Source organism: Protopterus annectens, chromosome 10.part0 (genome assembly GCF_019279795.1).
Source record: "Protopterus annectens isolate FY-2018-M chromosome 10.part0, PAN1.0, whole genome shotgun sequence".
Lineage (NCBI taxonomy): Eukaryota > Metazoa > Chordata > Ceratodontiformes > Protopteridae > Protopterus > Protopterus annectens.
Genome location: NC_056744.1, coordinates 1,180,198,779 through 1,180,219,640, shown reverse-complemented (window position 1 = coordinate 1,180,219,640; position 20,862 = coordinate 1,180,198,779). Strand labels below are relative to the sequence as shown.

The following is a 20,862-nucleotide window of genomic DNA, read 5'->3' as shown; positions in this document are numbered from 1 at the left end:
TACTTGATTCGGGAGGAAAGCACTATTAAGTGCTTAAAAAGGGTGATAAAAACTTTCAAGTATGTTGACTTAAAGGTACATATTGCTAGGCATCTTCTGGTTCCCACAATCACCTGCCTAGCCCATATTCATTCACTTTTGTCTCAGCATTTGGTTACTTTTATCACTCTGTTTGCAATAACACAGAATATTAAAAATCAAAACAGTATCAAATATATGTCTACCTTTTGTTTAACATGCTTTAATGAATGCTTAACACACTGAAAGAGAAAACAACCAAGGAGGAAGAAGAGAGGAAACAAATAGTGAGAATTAATCTAATAAATGAATGCTTACCCACTTGCAGAGGGAGAAAGAGAGCGAGAGAGAGAGAGAGAAAGAGGAAGATCCAATACGTTATCAATAACTTTATTACCATATTATCAAACACTTCGCTTCGTCTGGTAACTGTCCCTGCCTCCATATCCAAGGTATTCACTTTATATTCATCTCCTTTGTCAAGTGATAGGTTCACTCTTTGCCTCAGTGCAGAAGGGTCCCCAATTTCACTGCCAATGCAGAACTTCTCTTTGTGTTTGTCCAGCAGATCAAGAGACCGAAATGTCATATTACAGTGTTGGCAGTGGAATGTACCTGAATCTGTCATCATTGTGGAAATGTAATGGTTTGCTTCCAGATCATCTGATCATCATCTCTTATTCTGTCTCCATATTATCTCAAATTATGATGCAAATCTGTCCATTGAACGAGAAAAGGCATGAATAAGAATGTAATTAATGGTGCAGTTTCTGCTAGGATTACAAGAAAACATTCAAATTAAAATATATGCAGATACAGTTGTATTTTTTGTTCCATTTATATGTCATCAATTCATCATTATGTCACTTGCTTTAAATGGAGTCACTAATATAATTCACAAAGCCAGACAAATAATGAACTGGAATATAATCTAAATTGAAAACAGAGAAGCAGCATTTATAAAATGTTACTTAGTTTATCAAAAATGTATCTCTGACCATAAGTTCTAATATACATTAGGCATGTACAAGGGGGAAACAGCAAAATTCTGGTGTATTTTACAAGCAGAAACAAATATACAGCTTTTTGAATAGAAGGTACAATAATCATATGGCAAGAAGGTATATCACTCCTGTTTTTTCAAATGATAAACCAGATTTTAGAAACAAAATTAATGAAGCCACAATATGTGATGGTTCAGTTTAACGTCACTAAAACATATTTCACACAATGGATTTCATCTAATATGGATTTCACTAAAATGGAACCTCTGTTGATGCAGTCACCTCTACAAAATTCTACAAAGGAAAGTTCAGCTTTGATGTTATGAAACCTTTACCCCCCCCCTCCCTTTTTTTTCAAGGAGCTGTAGCCTACTAAAACTTAGACGTTAGAACAAATAAGTGAAGGACACATTGCACGTCCCCCCCCCATCTGTTTGCACTCCGGCAAAACATTTTTGTTTTGCTTTTGGTTACTACTGCAGCTGTCTGATATCGGCCATGTCCTAGCTGGTATGTTTTGAGGATTAGCCTTGGAGCATGCACAGTAGCATGTTCATATTTTGTCAATATAAGTATGTTGACATTTGCAAGGTCACCCTAGCAGCTACACACACACACACACACACACACACACACACACACACACACACACACACACACACACACACACACATAAACCCCTAAACTAAGGTCATTGGTCTCCACCAGTTGCTGCTGTCCTTGGGGGAAAACCCCGCCCTTCCCCACAGGATGTATGTGCTGACAAAAATGCTGCTCCACCCTATCTCCTGGCTGACTTCTCAGTGATCACCTTCACTGACTGAACTCAAGTTGCTTGATTTGCAGTCAGGGTTAAAGCCCTCTTGCATATTTTTAATTTTTTTTCATTGTAGTGTGCTTTTGAAAAAAAATTCCAGTGAGTTATGTCTATGTTTTCATGAATAACAGGAGTGTATGTGAGTGGGACAGCCATTTTTAATGTGTTTTGTAATTTGCACCTAATATGATGCCACCTCACTAGCAACTCATAACACTGAAATTATCTGATGCCCTAAATACTGGGATTTATAGTTGGCAAAGGCATGATCCAGGAAAAATAACTCTGTACAGAATTCTCCAAAGGAACATTACATCATTTTCTATGTGTACCTAGCTGACTGTCTGCCATTATTTAATTTTTACTGTAGTCCTTCTTTGCAAGTTATGCTATGCGAACCTAATGTAACATTGTAAAAACATTAATTTTAAAATGAAGCTTGTACTGTAACACTTTTTAATGCAAAGTATTTATAAAAAACTCTGTGCTACAAGTACCTTGAAGAAATTTGATGTATTTTAAAATCCATGTCCTTTTTTCATATACAAGGAGCAGCATATTATTAGGAAAAAACATTAACATTTCGATTTCATCTTTTAGATTTAAATGTCTATGTAAAAATCTGTCCTGCATAATGTAATGTTAATTATTATTTGCAATAGGATATTTCTGAGAAGCTGTATAACCTTTTTTAGCTGTTCATCACAAACCAAACTGGCCAAGTGTCCTATAACTGAGTTTAAATCCCGTGGATTTTCACATGGGCAGTACAGTCAGAAGAGCAATTAAAGTGCCCTCTTCAGCAAGTCTAAGGTATTGTCAATAACAGCAACATTAGCTCTGGCACCCATCTAACTACATAATGTTGTAAGTTAGGCTTTTTAAACAAGCAATAATACATGACAGAGTGTGTGTGTGTGTGTGTGTGTGTGTGTGTGTGTGTGTGTGTGTGTGTGTGTGTGTGTGTGTGTGTGTGTGTGTGTGTGTGTGTGTTTGTGAGTGTATATATGTGTGCTATTGTGGAAATAACACATGCCCAGGAGTGTTATGAGGCCCATCACTGCAGGTGTCAGGACTCTACACCCCTGGAAGAGTGTTATTTTCCAGAATAAGAACAACAAAATCCAGAACTGGAAATGCAAACAAACCTTTAATATATAGCAAAGGTTTTGCATGGAACCCTTCTTTGGTGCAATGTAAAAACTTCAAGTAACACACATTTTTAAAGAAATTCAAATAAAATCATATGTGACACAGCCCCAATCGCAATCAATTAACAATTATTCAATTAAAACACTTGAAGTCATATTGCATAGACATTCTATATAAAATATTAAAATATAAAAATAAATAAAACAATATAAAATAATAATTATTATTATCCTTTAACAATTAGGAATAATCCTTTGCTTATGGATGTGAATATGCTTGGAACCTGTGATCTGAGAGCCGCTCCCCAGCAAGATAGTAACTTTGAAAACTATGTTTGCATTTTAGAGAGAAAGGTACAAGCCTTTAAAAAGCTTCAATGGCAGCAGCTAAGCTTTATGGCTTATTTTGAGCTTGAGGCTGTATAGTGTGGTTTAAGAATACTGAAAATGCCAACTTATGCTAATACATCCCATGAGCTTTTTAAAAAATGTCAAGAACTGAATTTGAAGTTAAGTGCAGATTATATGATCCTGATGAATCAGTTCTTTCTTCAAGTGGAAAGTGACTTACAGAATGAGATCTTGAAATTGGAAAGTGGGATCTCTTCTATGAAAAGCTCTACATAGATTTACCAATGTTAGAGAGACTGACTATGTTTGATCGCAAATTAGAATCTACAAAAAAGCATAACCAACAGAGAGATCTGAATGATTTTCAAACTGGTAATATTTTTCCTGGCCAAATGAACAGCATATGATAAAAGAAAGAAATTCTTCTCATGTAGAGACAAAATGATTTGAACAAGCAAAGAATTTGCCATCTGAAAGTTCAGTGTATTCATTAGATACTTTTCAGATGCCTGTTCCTTTAAATCCATCTACTACGGACTGTTCATTCATTCAAGCAGCTGGGATCACTAGAGAAGTACGTAGTACACCTACGTTGGTGAATGAAATTGCAATATGATTGGATGATGCATCTAATCCTGTTTCTACACACAAGAATTGTGAAATAGAGGAGGATTTTGGACCATCTTTTCCAATACCGCTCAACCTGCCAAAAAGAATAGAGTCTCAGCCTAGAAATCCATCGAGAGGATGTTCAAAAGGAAGGAAAAAGAGGAAATGCAAGGATCTACAATGGTCCACAGACACACAGTCAGTCCAAACAGGTTTATTGAATAATACAAGTATTATTAACTTGTCTAGCTGGTTTTGAGTCCTGAAGCTATATCAGTATTACAGAGAGGACTGCAGTTTATTCCCTCTGACAGTGACAGTATAGTTGATGCCTTAACTGACTTAAGACTTTTCATGCATAATCTGAACTTGAAATTAATATTTAGAAATTCAGTGAATACAACCAATTGGCTATGTAAGAAATCCAGTGTATTTATTCCTAATAGTTTTCCAGTTGTATTTCAGGATGTGTGTGAACAGCAATTACGTTCCTTGTATGAGACCAAAATTAATTATAGATTTTACAATTTAACATCTGAAGAGCACATTGCACTTAGGAACTTACAAGAAAATGCTGACATTGTGTTTAGGCAAGCCGACAAGGGTGGGGCAGTTGTAGTAATGAATAAATCAGATTATGTGGAAGCCATGAATGTGTTTTTATCTGATGAAAGTACATTTTTTAAAATAGAAATGTTGAGCTGTGTAATTATTTTACTGTCCTATGCCCTGTGATATCATTTTTGTATGGCTTGCCAAAAGTTCACAAAAGTTTGACCCCCCCACCCCCCCCCCATGAGACCTATTGTCTCTGGAAGGAGGTGAATCATGGAACCTATCTCATTATTATACAATCTGTTTTAACTAGGTATCTTTGTGAAATGAGGTGTTATATTCATGATACAGGGGATTTTTTGAACAAATTATTTGAATGGAAGCAATCCACTTGCATTACTGAATTGTATTCACAATGATGGATATTAATTCCCTGTTCACCATAATTCCTAATGATTATGGTTTAGATGTGCTACAGAATATTTTACATGATAAAACAGATTTACATTATAGGGATATAGACAATATAAGCCAGTTATTAGATTTTGTCCTTGTAATAATGTGTTTATTTTTGAAAGTCAAGTGTATTTACAGGGTACTGGTGTAGCCATGGCTAACAGCTTTGCTAATATTGTACTCAGCCACTGAGGATGAGTTTTTTTTTTTCAAGGACATCCAATGCTCACAAATAAGGTTTTATTTTTAAGCGTTTGTAGATGACATCTTTATGGTTTGGCATGGAGACCAACAAGAACTGAGTCAATATCTAGGGAATACTACTAGTTTTCTTAGCTTTAAACTTAGCAGTTCAGATAAAGAAGTGAATTTTTTTAGATGTGAAAATAACTAATACATCACAAGGTCTTGAAACATACATACATAAAAAGCAACTTCAAGCTAATAGATATATCCATAGGCAGAGCATGCATGCACCTCATGTGTTTAAGAGCATAGTCAAGAGCCAGTTACATGAGTGAGTAGACTTAATATGAATGAGACTACCTGTAATGCACAAATGAGCACTATGTTAGATGAGTTTAAAGGTGGGGACGAAGATCATATGTTAAAATCAATTACGTCTGAAGTTATAGCAGAAAGAAATACTTCAGCAAGGCCATATTTTGAGTATAATTTGACCTTACTTGTCCAAAGTGAAAGGGAGAAAGATCCCTGCCTTAGGTATGTAGCTACATTTAATAGAAGAACAAATGAGGATAGAAAGGTCATCTTAAGAATTGGGCTATTCTACATGCTATTTCTGAATTAAAACAATTTATTGGTGAGAACCCAAGTTTTTTTATTTATTTTATTTATTTATTTATTTAAATTTGTTGACTGGGAGTATCCAACTGGACGTAGGTCCATTTTCAGCGGGGGCCCGGGGAGAAAAGCTCCACAGTTAAAATAAACAGACAGTAGTTACATTGGATTACATAGTGATTAACAATTTAACATAGCAATTACTTACAACACATTTACAGATGAAGAACATATTACATCAGTAGACAACTAGAATCTTTATCTGTGAAGTACATAACAGACATTAACAAATGTTACAATGAGAAGTTCCTGCTGTATAATAAGTACTAGGCTTATGAGCATCTGAGCTTGCTATAATCAAGGAAGTTAGTGGAGTGGAAAGAAAGGTAGTGGTTGGATGGAGTGGATGATATTAGAATGGGATTTGCAAGGGCATAGCCAGCATGTTTTTAGGTGCGCTTTTAGTAAAGTTTTGAAGTGGGTGCATTTTTCCTATAGAACTTTTAGTAACTTGAAAAGAAGGCTCTGTTATAAAGAAATACATTCAATGAACAAAAACAGTAGCATATCAACTTGGAAACAGGGCACATTTTCTTGTTAAAATTGTACATGTTGCAGATATATGTGTAATGAAAACACATTTATACATCCAATTACCAACAATGCTACATGCAACACCACCAATATTGTTTATTTAGCAACCTCTATAAAATGTTTTGCATTCTATGTGAGTAAGTCCACTCGTAAACTTAAAGAACATATTATTGAGCATAGATCAGAGATTATAAGAAATGTTTCAACCAATGGCCTATTTAAACATATACATGCACATTTTCAGGAACACAAATTGTTATTCAGGGTAATAGATATTGTATATATTAGAGGTGGTGATTTGAATAACATCTTAGAGTCTAGAGAATTCATCTGGATAGTTCATTTGTAGGCTGACCACATACTAGGTATTAATGCTGCAGTAAGTATCAAACCAGTTTTGGTTAAAAAAACAGATGCAATATAAATAAAATGATAATAATAATAATTATTATTTTATATTGTCTTATTTATTTTTATGTTTTAATATTTTAAATTGAATGTCTATGTAATATGACTTCAAGTGTTTTAATTGAATAATTGTTAATTGATTGTAATTGGGGTGGTGTCGCATGTGATTTTATTTGAATTTCTTTAAAAATGTGTGTTACTTCATATTTTTATATTGCACTTAAGAAGGGTTCCACCTGAAAGCTTTGCTATATATTAAAGATTTGTTTGCGTTTCCAGATCCAGTTTTTGTTATTTTTAATCTGAGTGATTATACCAGTTTCTGGTTTACTACAACGTTGGTCCTTTTATGTTCAAGAGTGTTATTTCCACCATAACACACCATAGAGGGCATTATTGCACTTTAAGAATGGGCTATCTCTTAAATTGTTCTACATTTATTTATTTTAAAATTTATATATATATATATATATATATATATATATATATATATATATATATACACATACATACATTTGATGTGAAGTAGCCCCTCCATCTGATGTTTCAGACTTGATGTAGTTAGTATATGTAATTATTGTTTCAAGAAGCATTTTACATCAAAAGTTACGTAAGTATTTCACATCTACAGACACACACACTCAGAAGCACACACAAACAGACCCACAAATACCGGCATAGAATTATAGACAGACAGTCAGACAAAATCGCACAGATAAACACACACACACACACACACACACACACACACACACACACACACACACACACACATATACATAGACACAATAACAAACACACACAGACAAATACATACACACACACACACACTGTGCTTAACCTCATTTTTGTTGAGTGAACACATCCTTAGATGCCTCCTTGAGAACAAATAAATGAAAAAAAATTGAATGCAATGCATAGCAATTCTTGCCCCACAAAAAGAAAAAGAAAAAAATACAAGTCATAGGAACTTCTCACGCCCCCTTTACTGCCCTGATTTTGCGACATGATGCTGCTCTAGTCTAATAATTTCCCTGGATAAAGTAGTATGCTAACCTTTCAATCAGCAATGCCAGAGTCAGTAGCGTAGCACGAGATGGGCAAAGGAGGCAATTACGCCAGGCGCAAAGTGTTGGAGGTACGATCAAGAAACTTGCATAGCACTTTTTTCTGTACCAAAATGCCGGTACAGAAAAGCAGTTGATAATTATATAACTAAAAATAAAATTAGTGACCCCCACCTCAATGCGTCAAAAACAATTTTCATACATAAAACCAATTCAGATCCCCTTAACCCAGATAATTACAGACCAATAGCACTAATGAATGTGGATATGAAAATTTTAACATCAATTATAGCATCGAGACTAAAGAAGGTTTTGATATATCTAATTTCTAAGGAACAAGCTGGATTTATGGCAACTAGACAAACTAGCGATAACACACTTACACTGCATAATATGATGACGTATGCTAAACAAAACAACTTTAATATCTATGCTTTTATAATAGATGCCCAGAAAGCATTTGATAGAGTAGACATAAAGTTTTTGTTTGATGTGTTACCCTATTTTAACTTGCCCCAAGAATTCATTCAGATACTACAAATATTATATAGTAATCCATACACTACGCTATACATCAATAGGACTTATTCTAACAGAATACAGATTAAAAATGGTACTCTTCAGGGTTGTCCCATGTCCCCCTTATTGTTTAACCTATATCTAGAACCCCTATTTTTATATATCAAGCAAAATTTGTATCATAATGCACCAATAATTTATAGGAATAAAATATTAATGTCAGCATTCGCCGATGATCTTATTATATATTGTACAACCCCAATTTCGGACAGTGAAAAGATATTAAAGCTCATAAACGAATTTTCGGTAGTTTCTAATTATAAAATTAACTTACAGAAAACAAATATCTTCCCGTTAAGAACCCCAAAACCTTTTTCATTAACGGCCCTGATGGGGAAGTTAACATGTAAAGAAAATATTAAATATTTGGGTATCAACTTCTCTACGGATAATAAGGACTTTTATAACAATAATGTTAAACGAGTATGGGAACACATAATTGCTGATTGTGACAGATGGAAGAATTTAAAACTACCGGTATTAGCAAAAGTATCAATAGTGAAAATGAATATACTACCACGAATGTTATACATATTTAGGTCTGCCCAATTATCAGTTTCAAAAACAGTTTTTAAACAAATGCATAAAGATCTAGCTAAATTTATCTGGAACCCAAAAAGAACTAAAATATCTTATGAGAAATTAATGACCCCTAAAACAAGAGGGGGACTTGAGCTACCAAACTTTGAAGCATATTATTTGATTGTAAACGCTAATCAAATTTTAAGAATTGCTAATTATGATGTAACGAATACAAAATGGATACCAACTTGGGTGGTCTTGAATCATAAGCATATTTTGGATAGGAAAATAAATCCTAAAGCATTACCCTTTATGGACAAAATTAGTCTGATAAAATATGGAGTCATGGACCACATAATAACCTGTGTCTCATCTTTGCAAACTTTATTTCAGTCTGTAGATTTATTGCAATATATGATGGTTCTTCAACCTTTCCACAGGAATCCTAATTTTAAACTAAATAATCAGCTGATCGATCTCAGCAAATTTCCATTAATAGTTAATCTGACTCTATTTGATGTTTTTAATAAACTTGACTTATCGGCTTTACAAATTAGACAGGAAATGAATCTACCTAGAAGTTACATTGTTATAATGAGACAAGTTAAAGAACTTGCCTTGAGATATTTTAGGAACTTTAAACCTGCAGCCGGATTTGTGGATAAGTGCTCTGAATTGTGGCAAGCTATCCAACAAGACACTAAATTTATAGCAACTGCATACAAATTAATTAAGGATTTGAAATTTCAGGACAAAATTTTGCTTTCAGAGTATTGGGTAAACAAAGTAACAGTAACAGACAATCAGATATTAAAAGCAATTGATATAACTAGGAAATCAGTTTCTTTTCAAAAACTGATGTACACGCAATTGATGATTTGGAACAATGCATATTACACACATCTTAGATTACATAAATTTAACCCTAGGAATTCTCCAATTTGTCCATACTGTGCAGATCAAACAGTGGATCTTCTTCATATGTTCTGGAGTTGTAAATGCGTATATAAACTTTGGAACTCTCTTAAAGTACAACTGCAAAAGATGGGTTATCAAAGTTCTACACTGTCATGGGAATTTATGATTCTACACATTCCTCCAAGAGAGCTTTCCAGATCGCAAACTATTATTTGTATGAATATTTTTGCTGATGAAACTCTATATAGCCACAAATTGGCTAGAACCACATAAGACATCATGGAATAATTTTAAGCTTGTGGCTATAAAACATATACTAGCACATAAATTACTTCTGAAACAAACTAACAAAAATATTAATAACCCGAAAATATGGGAAAAGGTCTTCAATATTATATTAGCATGATACTGATTTTAGGAATATATTAAATATAGGAAGCATTTCATGTAGATATTGTATAAATGGTTTGTAGTAGTTATAGTGTATTATGTGTGTGATGTTTATTGTATTTTTGTAATGTTTTTGGAAAATATATTTCAATAAAAATTTATTATGGAAAAAAAAATGTATAAAAAAAAAAAAGAAAAGTAGTTGAGTTTGGTGGGGTTTTTTTTGTGTGTGTTATTAACTTGAATAGCTGGGGGATGTGTATTGGCTGAATTACCATAATAAGCCTATTATCCAAAGCAGTTTTGCTGTGTTTTTTTTTTTTTTTGCTCTAATCTTGGAGAGCTGGGGAGGCAGAGGTGCGCATTTGCTGGGGCTTGATAATCTGAAGACCTTTTTTTTTATTCTGTGTTGAGGATTGGGAAGGAACATGGATTTAGTGGTGATTGATGGGCTGAATGTAGGAAGATGATTTTTTGTTGTTTTTCTTTTGTGTTGAGGGCTAGGGTGGGGCTTTCTTCTATAAATCATTTTATGTAAATGTAGTTATTCTGCATTAGTGTACCCCTCCTTTGATCACCCACTGAGTTACATCTCTTCATAAGCTTGCTATATAGCTCACAATAATATTCTATGTATTTCATAACAAAATTTCCTGACTCACTTGAAAATGGAAGATCAGCCTGCTTGTTTCTTACAGTAATCCAAAGATACAAAGACTTTGTGGGGGTGGATTGGGTGCATTTGGCTTACTGACTTACTGGAGTTTTCAGAATTGTTTTTTTTTTTATCTTCATTTCAATTTCATTAACCTTACTTAAAAAGAAAGTTCCTAATGAATTGCATGTTGCAGTCAGCAATCTCTCTCTCATACACACAGCATACTCATAGAGGCACACACACACACGCACTATTTTTTTTATTTTATTTACTTTAAACTTTAATTTTATGATTGCTAAACAGTAAAATGCTGCTTAATGAGAGCAACAAATGGTGGCTGTTTTCATTTTAACCATCCTGCTTCTTTTTCAGTGGACATTACCTGTATATTAACACCATCCTGGAGAACATTTATTCTCCAGTCAGAATGGTGATGTACAGGTCACATATTCTCTAACATGATTTAGCAGGCTGCTGTGGTTAGTGCTGTCAACACAAAATGCCATGTACTGATGCAGGTATTTTGACCTACATCTGTATTCATTTAGTCAGTAGTACTAGTGGAGATTAAAAGTGCCCACATTGACCCACATAGATCTATAGATACGTGATGACCCACAGTGTGCAATTGGATTGCTCCTTGCCCTCTAAGAAGCCTGTGGCTGCTCAATGCTACTCAAAAGCTCAGAGTCACCATGTTTGCCAATGTGTCCATTATTTACACAGCATGAAGTTATGGGAAAGAGTAGTGGAAGCTAGGTTAAGAAGGGAGGTGATGATTAGTGATCAGCAGTATGGTTTCATGCCAGGAAAGAGCACTACAGATGTGATGTTTGCTCTGAGAGTGTTGATGGAGAAGTACAGAGAAGGTCAGAAGGAGTTGCATTGTGTCTTTGTGGATTTGGAGAAAGCACATGGCAGGGTGCCTAGAGAGGAGCTGTGGTATTGTATGAGGAAGTCGGGAGTGTCAGAGAAGTATATAAGAGTGATACAGGATATGTACGAGGGTAGCGTGACAGCGGTGAGGTCTGCTGTGGGAGTGACGGATGAGTTTAAGGTGGAGGTGGGATTACATCAAGGGTCAGCTCTGAGCCCTTTCTTATTTGCAATGGTGATGGACATGTTGACAGATGAAATCAGACAGGAGTCCCCGTGGTCTATGATGTTTGCAGATGACATTGTGATCTGTAGTGAGAGTAGGGAACACGTGGATGAGACCCTGGAGAGGTGGAGATATGCTCTAGAGAGAAGAAGAATGAAGGTCAGCAGGACTAAGACAGAATATATGTGTGTGAATGAGAGGGAGGATAGAGGAATGGTGAGGATGCAGTGAGTAGAGGTGGCGAAGGTGGATGAGTTTAAGTACTTGGGATCAACAGTTCAGAGTAATGGTGAGTGTGGAAGAGAGGTGAAGAAGAGAGTACAGGCAGGATGGAGTGGGTGGAGAAGAGTGTCAGGAGTGATTTGTTGCAGATGAGTACCAGAAAGAGTGAAAGGGAAGGTCTACAAGAGGATAGTAAGACCAGCTATGTTATATGAGTTGGAGTCAGTGGCATTGACAAAAAGTCAGGAGTCAGAGCTTGACGTGGCAGAGCTGAAGATGTTAAGATTTGCACTGGTTGTGACGAGGATGGACAGGATTAGGAATAAGTATATTACAGGGTCAGCCCAGGTTGGAAGGTTTGGAGACAAAGCCAGAGAGGCAAGATTACATTGGTTTGGACATGTGCTGAGGAGGGATGCAGAGTTTATTGGGAAAAGATGCTAAGGATGAAGCTGCCAGGTAACAGGAAAAGAGGAAGGCCTAAGATAAGGTTTATGGATGTGGTGAGAGAGGACATGCAGGTGGTTGGTGTGACAGAGCAAGATACAGAGGACAGGAAGAAATGGAAACAGTTGATCTGCTGTGGCGACCCCAAATGGGAGCAGCCGAAAGAAGAAGAGTTACACAAAATAGTTCAAGCCACAACCACACCACAAATCTAATCTTCTTTACATTGTATGTCTTTCTTTTTTGTCCCCTTTGACCTCATGGTATCAGCCCAACCCCCAGTGCCCTATGTCCTCGTCAGGTTTACCAGCCATCCCTCTACCCCTACGACTATTCTGGTATTTGCTGGACCAGTCATGAGCCCTAAGGGCATCCTAGGGGTTCGGCCATCTTTGTTTCCATCCAATTTTTTTTTTTTTTAATATGCCCTACCCACTTTCCCTTTCCTTATCCCCCATACTCAACAACATTTCTTGAATCTCTGGACAAAAATGGAAGGTCAGCCTGTTTGTTTCCCTTCTGTTGCAAGCCTCTGTGCAGTTGTTATTCTCATGCAGTGTAGTAACTGTTTTATGCTCACAGATACAAACTCAGCACAATTATGTCTGCAAGAGATGCATGTATTTAACTAATATGGAGGCTTTCCTTTCACAAAAAGCATGAACTGTGAGCAGCATACACTTCCACAACATTCAAAACAGAATAACATTGACATGTCTTATGCTGAGGCCATAAAAAATCTTTTCCAAAGCCATCTACATCTAGGAAGATTAGATCTCAGTGTAAACCCACCACCTCAACTCCTTCATGCACACCTAGAGCAAAGAGTTTCCAAGAGTCAAATCACTTCAAATCTATTATTCCAAAGCACTGGACTGATAAAATGTTTTAATGATAGGTGATTCTGTAATTAGATACCCAGGTGCGCTGCTCAAAAGTCTGAACAAAGACAGAATAATGAGGAGTTGTCTTTCAGGTGCCAGGATCTCTGACATCGCAAGGGCTATAAAGACCCTTTCACATGACAATTATGACTACTACATGGTGGTAATGGTCCATGTTGGAGTGAATGACTAGCGACACAAAACCCTGAGTGCTATGCAGAAATATATACTGGAACTCTCCATGTGAAAAACACAAGCAGGACGCTAGTCCTGAGTGAAATTATTTCTTCTTCTAGAATGATACCTAGCTACAAAGAAAAGATAATTGGTTAACTAGTTAGTGTCATTCCAGGGAGCTACAGTATATGTCAATACTGGACGAAATGCTCGACAGCCCAACTTGCTTTTCAAAAGATGGCCTGTACCTTTCATTCCAAGACTTTCATACTGGCTACAATCGTTGCTGTACCCATAATACTTTTTCAGACAAAATCCAATGTAACCATGGGCATTCCAATGTAACCAACATATCATACCCAAACTGGGTGGCTCTACTTGAAGTCTTAACAGCAAATTGTCTGTTCTTGAGACTACTGCATGGTTTAAATGTAAAGAAAGCACTTCCTCCATATCTAGGTTTTATGCCTACCATGCCTTCATGCCTGACATCAACTGTGGTGTCATCTTTGGATTTGTTAAGGACCATATCACATCCAGGCAGATTCTGAGACCCACAGACAAAATTCACAGAACTCCACATCACCCTAAATAGGGCAAACTATCAGATTACATCCGATTACAGAATATCTTTTATGTCCCCTGATAATCAGGAAACTCCCTGGATCAGAAAGTTAACAAACCCCCTACAGAGTATAACATTCTTAATATAGTCCTTACATATATAGCCTCTACATGTACTATTCCCATTGTATCTCTTTTCCCGGTTAGGTCAAATGAGAAACTATTGATTTTTTCAAAATCACCAAAGGTCCTGCATGTGATATCTCAGAATTCAAGGATTTTAAATAGACTAACATCATCAAATTCTATGACAAGGCTTCAAAATTGTTATGATAACACATCAGGTGGCTTCAAAAAGGAGTTCCAGAAGTATAGTTAGGGCGGGATAAAAGGGGTAACTGCCCCAGGTGCAAAGTGTTGGGGGCACAGTAAGACGATCCCAATAAGTCAGTATTGCATTTGCAGTTAAACCTGAGCGATGTGGTACTCCATGTGTGGTCTAAACTGTAGCAACTACTTGCTACCTTGTAACAAACAGTTTGCTACAGTTTAAAAGTTATAAAAAATATTTTTTTAAACTGAAATCTGAGTGCTATAGTGCTCTGTATAGACAGGGTATAAACTGTAGCAACTGTTTGCTCTGGTAGAATGAACTTTGACCCTGCCTGAAATAGTTTTGTTTTGGGTGGAATAACAAAAAGTAATAGCATGAGACAACCATGTGGAAATAGTCTGTTTTGACACTGATTGTCCTTTCTTCTTATCTTCACAAGAAATGAACAGCTGATAAAAAGTTCTGAAATATTTTGTTCTGTTAAGATAGAACCTGAGTTATCTGCAGACATCCAAGGCATGACGTATCCTTTCTCCCTCATTTTTAGGTTCTGGAAAGATGACAAAGAGAAGGATAGCTTGGCTTAAAGTAAACTCAGATACCACTTTAGGCATAAAGAAAGGATTAGTTCTTAAAGAAACCTTAGAGATGAGTTTGACCTTCCACGGGAGTTTGCAACTCTGATACTCATATTGCAGAGGTCAGAGCAATAAGTAATAATGTCTTCCATGTCAACAACCTCAAGTCATAGGATTTCCAGTACGGTGTCCCTCTGAATGGAATCAAACCTGCAGAACTCCGCAGCATGAAACAATAAACCCTGAGTGAATGTTTCAGTAAATGCAGAAGTAAAAGAAATAAAAGAGTGTGGAAATGAATGAGTGCCAGTCAGGGAGTTAGAAAGTCAAGGAGAAGAAACGAAGCAGAAACCGAGCAGAAGGCAGTCGCTGAGAAACATGGGCAAGAACAAGTATCTCTGGAAATGGTATAGCAAGAAGCAGTGCAAGTCAAACAGACATTACAAGAAAACAGTGCATCCCAGGAGCAGACAATTTCAGAAGTGATATAAGCCTAAACAAATATGCCACAGAACTGCAAGAGCTGAAAATGAAGAGGCACGATGTGAATCATCAGAGGTCTGGATTGACTTGTCTTGAAGCAAAAGCAGTTGACTTAGATGATAGAGCCAGGTGCACAAAGGTGAGGATAATGGACATCACTGAGAAGTGCAAGGTGCTGCATTGTCTTAAGGCTGCCAGAAACTTACTAGTAAAGTCGACTAACATTCCACCACAGCAGATCTTGGTAGAAAGAACCCAGCAGATTGCATGTCACCCAGGGAATGAAGATACAAAAAAGCCTCCCCTACGATTATAATATTCCAGAAGTATATGGTAAAGGACAGAATACTTTGGAAACCAGGCAGAACGTTAAACATAGGAGATCAACAAGTATATGTAGACCATAACTACTTCTTCCAAACCCATACAAGATGGAACACATCAAGGAAGGGGAGATAATATACTGATCATCAAAGCATGTAAAGAAAGAGAACTAAGGTGCAGACATATTTACCTTGCTACCATGAAAATGTACCTACAGGGGGCTGCACATATATTTTTGGACCTGATGGAAGCCACAGACATTCTGAAAAGGCCAGCTAACCATGGAAAGGTCCTGAGCATAGTGGATGGAAACAGCAGTCCTGAGAAGATGGAAGGGGAAAGAGTGAGAAATGAGGTAGGTACTCCAAGAAAAGAATTGAGATATTTTCCATTATTTAAGAAACAAAAGAGGCTCAAAAAGAAAGTTGAACTGATAAGAGAACCCAGGAAAAGAGCAGCAGAACAGCAGTGGAAGACTTACCAGATGAAATCAGGAGCAAGTGAGAGACTGATAGACTTTGTGTTTAAAACACTGAATACTGAGGTAAAAAAAACAAAAAAATACGGCACAGGTTTTAGAAAATTAATTTCTTCTGTAAGTTACAAGAACTGTGCTGTTAAAACAGAAGTATGATACAAAATAACTTAGTAAGAGGTGAACACTAATCTTTAAGAAGCTGGAGAGAGGAGGAAAGAGTAGCAGTGATCATCACTTAACCTGTCCACTAGAGGATGACAGAAAAGATGATGTCGAACAAGCCTAAATCCAGTGATTGACATAAGTGGTCTGAAAAGAGGAGTTGGGGAACCAAATGGGCGGGCCTGGAACTTAGGGAAGGGGAATCCTTGAACAACAGCCTGACCAGTTGAGAAAGCAGTCAGAGACAAAGAAGAAAGGAAGTATCAGGGGAAATGGAGCTGTTAAAAGAAGCAGAGATGTGATAGCAGGACATTTAAAGTTAAATGTAAAATACATGCAACTTAAGGTGGATGGAGGAGACCTATAGGGGTTAAACACTGCATAATGATAATGTTAATATAGCTAAGTACATTGAAAAGCCACTTAATATAAGCAATAATATAAAAATTAATACACTGTATAGCTGGGAAATAAAGAAGCAAGAACAACTATAATTTAGGTGAGAAGGAAAGGAGAGAGAGGAAGACTTTGAAGTACTTATGGGAAAAGCTTAAGTAGGAGCTTGACAGTGGAGGCACACTTAGGTATAAATACCCTGATGGCACAGAGATGACACTGACTGTTCTCAAAAGGCATGAACTGAGCTGGAAACAACTGGAGAAAAACACAGAGTATAAAAAGGGGGTATTGGTCCTCAAAAGAATGGAAAGATGAAGAACAGCAGAGTTGCATACAAAGGAAAAGGGAAGAGACTCAATACATTGTGGCAACACATAAGAAGGGAAAAGCAGAGCAGGAAAGGTAGGCAATTAATGAGTTGAAATGAAAGTCACTAATCATATTTGCAGATAAAGTGGGAGACCTTGATGCATAGTTTGTGCTGTCGTGGCTATGGCAAACCACAAACTTTCTCTGTGGCACAAAGTCTAATGCAGTGAGTGTAGAGAAAAAAAATACAGCTAATGTTGTTGTCTTTTGGCTTTTCCCGGTTAGGGGTCACCACAGCGGAACTCCGGTCTGCTAATGATTGGCAGTAGATTTTCATGAACGCCGAGGTGCCAGCTCGACGTCCAACCTTCAAAAAAGGCAAACCCATTTACGCATGTCTTTCGAGCACCACCCAACCGAGGAGAGGACATATGCATGGTTCAAATCCACCTCAATGATAATATTACAGAGGTGGTCTGAATACATATTTGGGAGGGTGGTTGGGATAATGTTTAAGGTCTTCACCTTATTAATACAAGGTATAGGGTTTGATTCTTACCTCGGGTTATTGGCTAGGCTTAAAATGGCCTTTCAGGGCAGTTAGCCTAGTATTCATCTATGAACCTATGAACAAGGGTAAGTTACAGGTAGACCCACACAGAGAGCTAAAATCTCTGAAAAGAGAAGCTGAAACTGTAAGTTGTGAGGAGGGGCATCACTAACAGCAAGAAAGAGACTCCCGAATAGCTGCTCAGAGATAGAAGTGAAAGAGAATGAGGTAGGATATGTCAGAGTGATCAGCAACATTAAAACGATGTGGGAACAAGAGAGAAAGGATATAGTGATCAGACGTAAGAGGGCAGAAAGAAGGACTTAAGAGATCACGGGTGATGAAAGTGATGAAAAAATATGATCATGGAACGTGAATGTGTTGGTAGGGAAAAATAGACGAAAGAGAATAACAGGGTACCTAAAATGACCAACAGCTCAAGTAACTGTTGTTCAGTAAACACATTTCCCAAATGTAGACATTAAGAAGCTCAAGGGTGGGGGCTATAATATAGTGAATAGCTCATCATGTGGCAATAAAAGGCAGAGAGTGGTGGCAATATTGAAAGAAAAAAAAACGTGGCCACTGCAGATTGAAGGAAAGATCCTGGATCTAAGTTCCAAGAAGGGATGTATCTGTACAGAGGACTGGACTATAACAATGTACAGAGCAGAGTTGGAAAGAGGGCTGAGGAGTCAGAGAGTGTTCAAAGAAGATAAGATCATAAATATATACATGAAATTATTAGGTTGAGTGGAAATATGAAAACTAGAAATAAGGAAAGGGTGTCAAGAGAAATACTCATTCTGCTCACACAGGCATAATAGTTGGGCCTGGTTAGAAAAGGTTTATATAGCCATTGAGCATTCACGCCCAGTGAAAGGCACCATAACAGAGAGAATTGTGATCTCTGATCACACAATGATAGAGATACAGATGGAGAGTAGCAGTGATGACAGGTTAGATATACACTGGAGATTCCCAGCAAAACTACTGGACAGATGGGAAGAAAGAGACTGGAGAGTGATGACCATTGAAAGAGAATTTGCCAAGGAAAATGAAAGGCAAGAAAGGGAATGGGATGAAATAAAAGCAGAAATAAGGACCGAAGTCCAAAGTTAGTTAAGGGAAAGAAGGAGAAAGAAAAAGAATAAGAAGAACATTTGGCAAGAATTGTCTGACATACAAAGACACAGAAGGAAAGGTCACAGATCTAGAGGGACAAGAGAGAAAGAAAGAAAGAAACCAAGATATACAGAAATTGGGAGATGAACAAATATGTGGTAGACAACCTATATGTCAGCTCTACCCCCAAGGTTACAAATACACTAGCAACAAGTTTAAGACAACAATAGGTAGAAAGGGGGTCTACACAATTAGAATGGGGAATGAGCAAAATGGGGAATGGGGATACAGTGGGAACAAGCCTAGTGGGTTTTGGAGTACACTAACAAAATCTATATAAAGAAGACAAAGTACTGGGGAGAATAGGAAGGAGGAGACAGACAGATGACTAGGATGAATGATGAGGAATATCACAGGTTGGTAGACACAAAAGAGAAGAATGAATAGAAAGGACATGGGGAAGAATGGCAAAAGGGAAGTACCCATGAAGCGACAGACTACCTATAATACTGTGGGAAATGGAAAAGAAGTGGTAGACAGACAGATAGATGACTAAGGTTTAATAAAATAATAGAAAGGGAGTCACCACCACCATGAAAGTCATGGAAGGAGGCAATGCTGCCAGTGATTTTCAAGAAAGGGAAAGCTCTGTTGTCTCCATTCCCCTACAGACAAATCTCAATACTGAACTATGATTGTAAGTCTTTTAGGCAGATACATGCAGACAGTCTAGGGAAATTGCTACTGAGAAGTTTAAATAGGGGCCAGAATGGGTTTCTTGGGAGATGTCAGATGGCAGCTAATTTAATTAAAACCTTATAAATAGTGCAGGAAGCCCAAAAGAAGGGAAAGGCATTATCATGGATTTCTCCTAATGTCAAGGAAGCATTTAATTATGTAGATAGAAATAAATATTTGAAATAGAAAAAGCAGTGGGGGTTACTAGAGAAATGGACAACAATACAAGCAGTGAATGAAGGAGCAACAGCAAGAACAAAAATAAGGGCAAAGTTATAGAACACAATTAACATAGAGAGAGAGGTACAAGGCTGGGTGACCCAATAAATATGTAGGAATATGAACTGGAGATATAGTAGAGAAGTCAGTGAAATGTGTGTATAAGAAAGTATATTATGAAGCAAAAGAACAAATATATAACTGGAGAACTATAAGATTAGATAAGAATCAGAAAGAGTAGTACAAATGTGTATAATCTCATAATTTATCTACATAGGGCAGGTTTAATAGACACCAGCTGGGACAGATATATTGAAAAAAGTGAAACAGCTAATTAGAAACTATGCATGGCACAAAGAGAGGCCGGAAGTAGCATGGGAAAGGGTAAAAGAATCAATGAAAAAGGAAGACTGGGATTTCAAGACCTATGAAAAGCATGGGTGGATGGATGGATGGATGGATGGATGGATGGATGGATGGATAGATGGATGGATAAATAAATACAGACCACCTTCCAAGCCTGCTTGATAGCAAACCAACTGAGGCTAGTAGACATGAAATATTAGGCAAACTAAAAGAAGACAATTTGGGAAAAAGGAAGAAGCTTGGAAAAGGATTATTTGGGATAAAGATGAAGCCTAGAAACGAGAAAAGATATAATATATACATTGTTGTAAAGCCCGGGTAAAACCTGCAACTGGAATGGACAAATCAAGATAAATGAGTGTTTACTTAATAATAAACTTTCTTGTTCATAGATTTCACTGACTTCTGGTCAAATCATGGGAGGAAAAGATGGATGGACAGACATGTTTTGATCGGAGATTTACAAAAGGATGAAGAAGCTAAAAATTACATTGTGGAGG

At 36.9% G+C, this 20,862-nt stretch overlaps 1 protein-coding gene across 1 annotated transcript in view; it reads right to left on the bottom strand.

The window, feature by feature from the left end:
- CCDC17 (coiled-coil domain containing 17) overlaps positions 1-20,862 on the bottom strand; it is a 785,488-nt gene that overhangs the window by 738,231 nt on the left and 26,395 nt on the right. The window contains exon 2 of the mRNA XM_044086848.1: positions 416-734. Coding sequence (XP_043942783.1) covers positions 416-649 — 234 coding nt within the window. The 5' untranslated portion in view covers positions 650-734. The remainder of the gene's footprint in view (positions 1-415; positions 735-20,862) is intronic.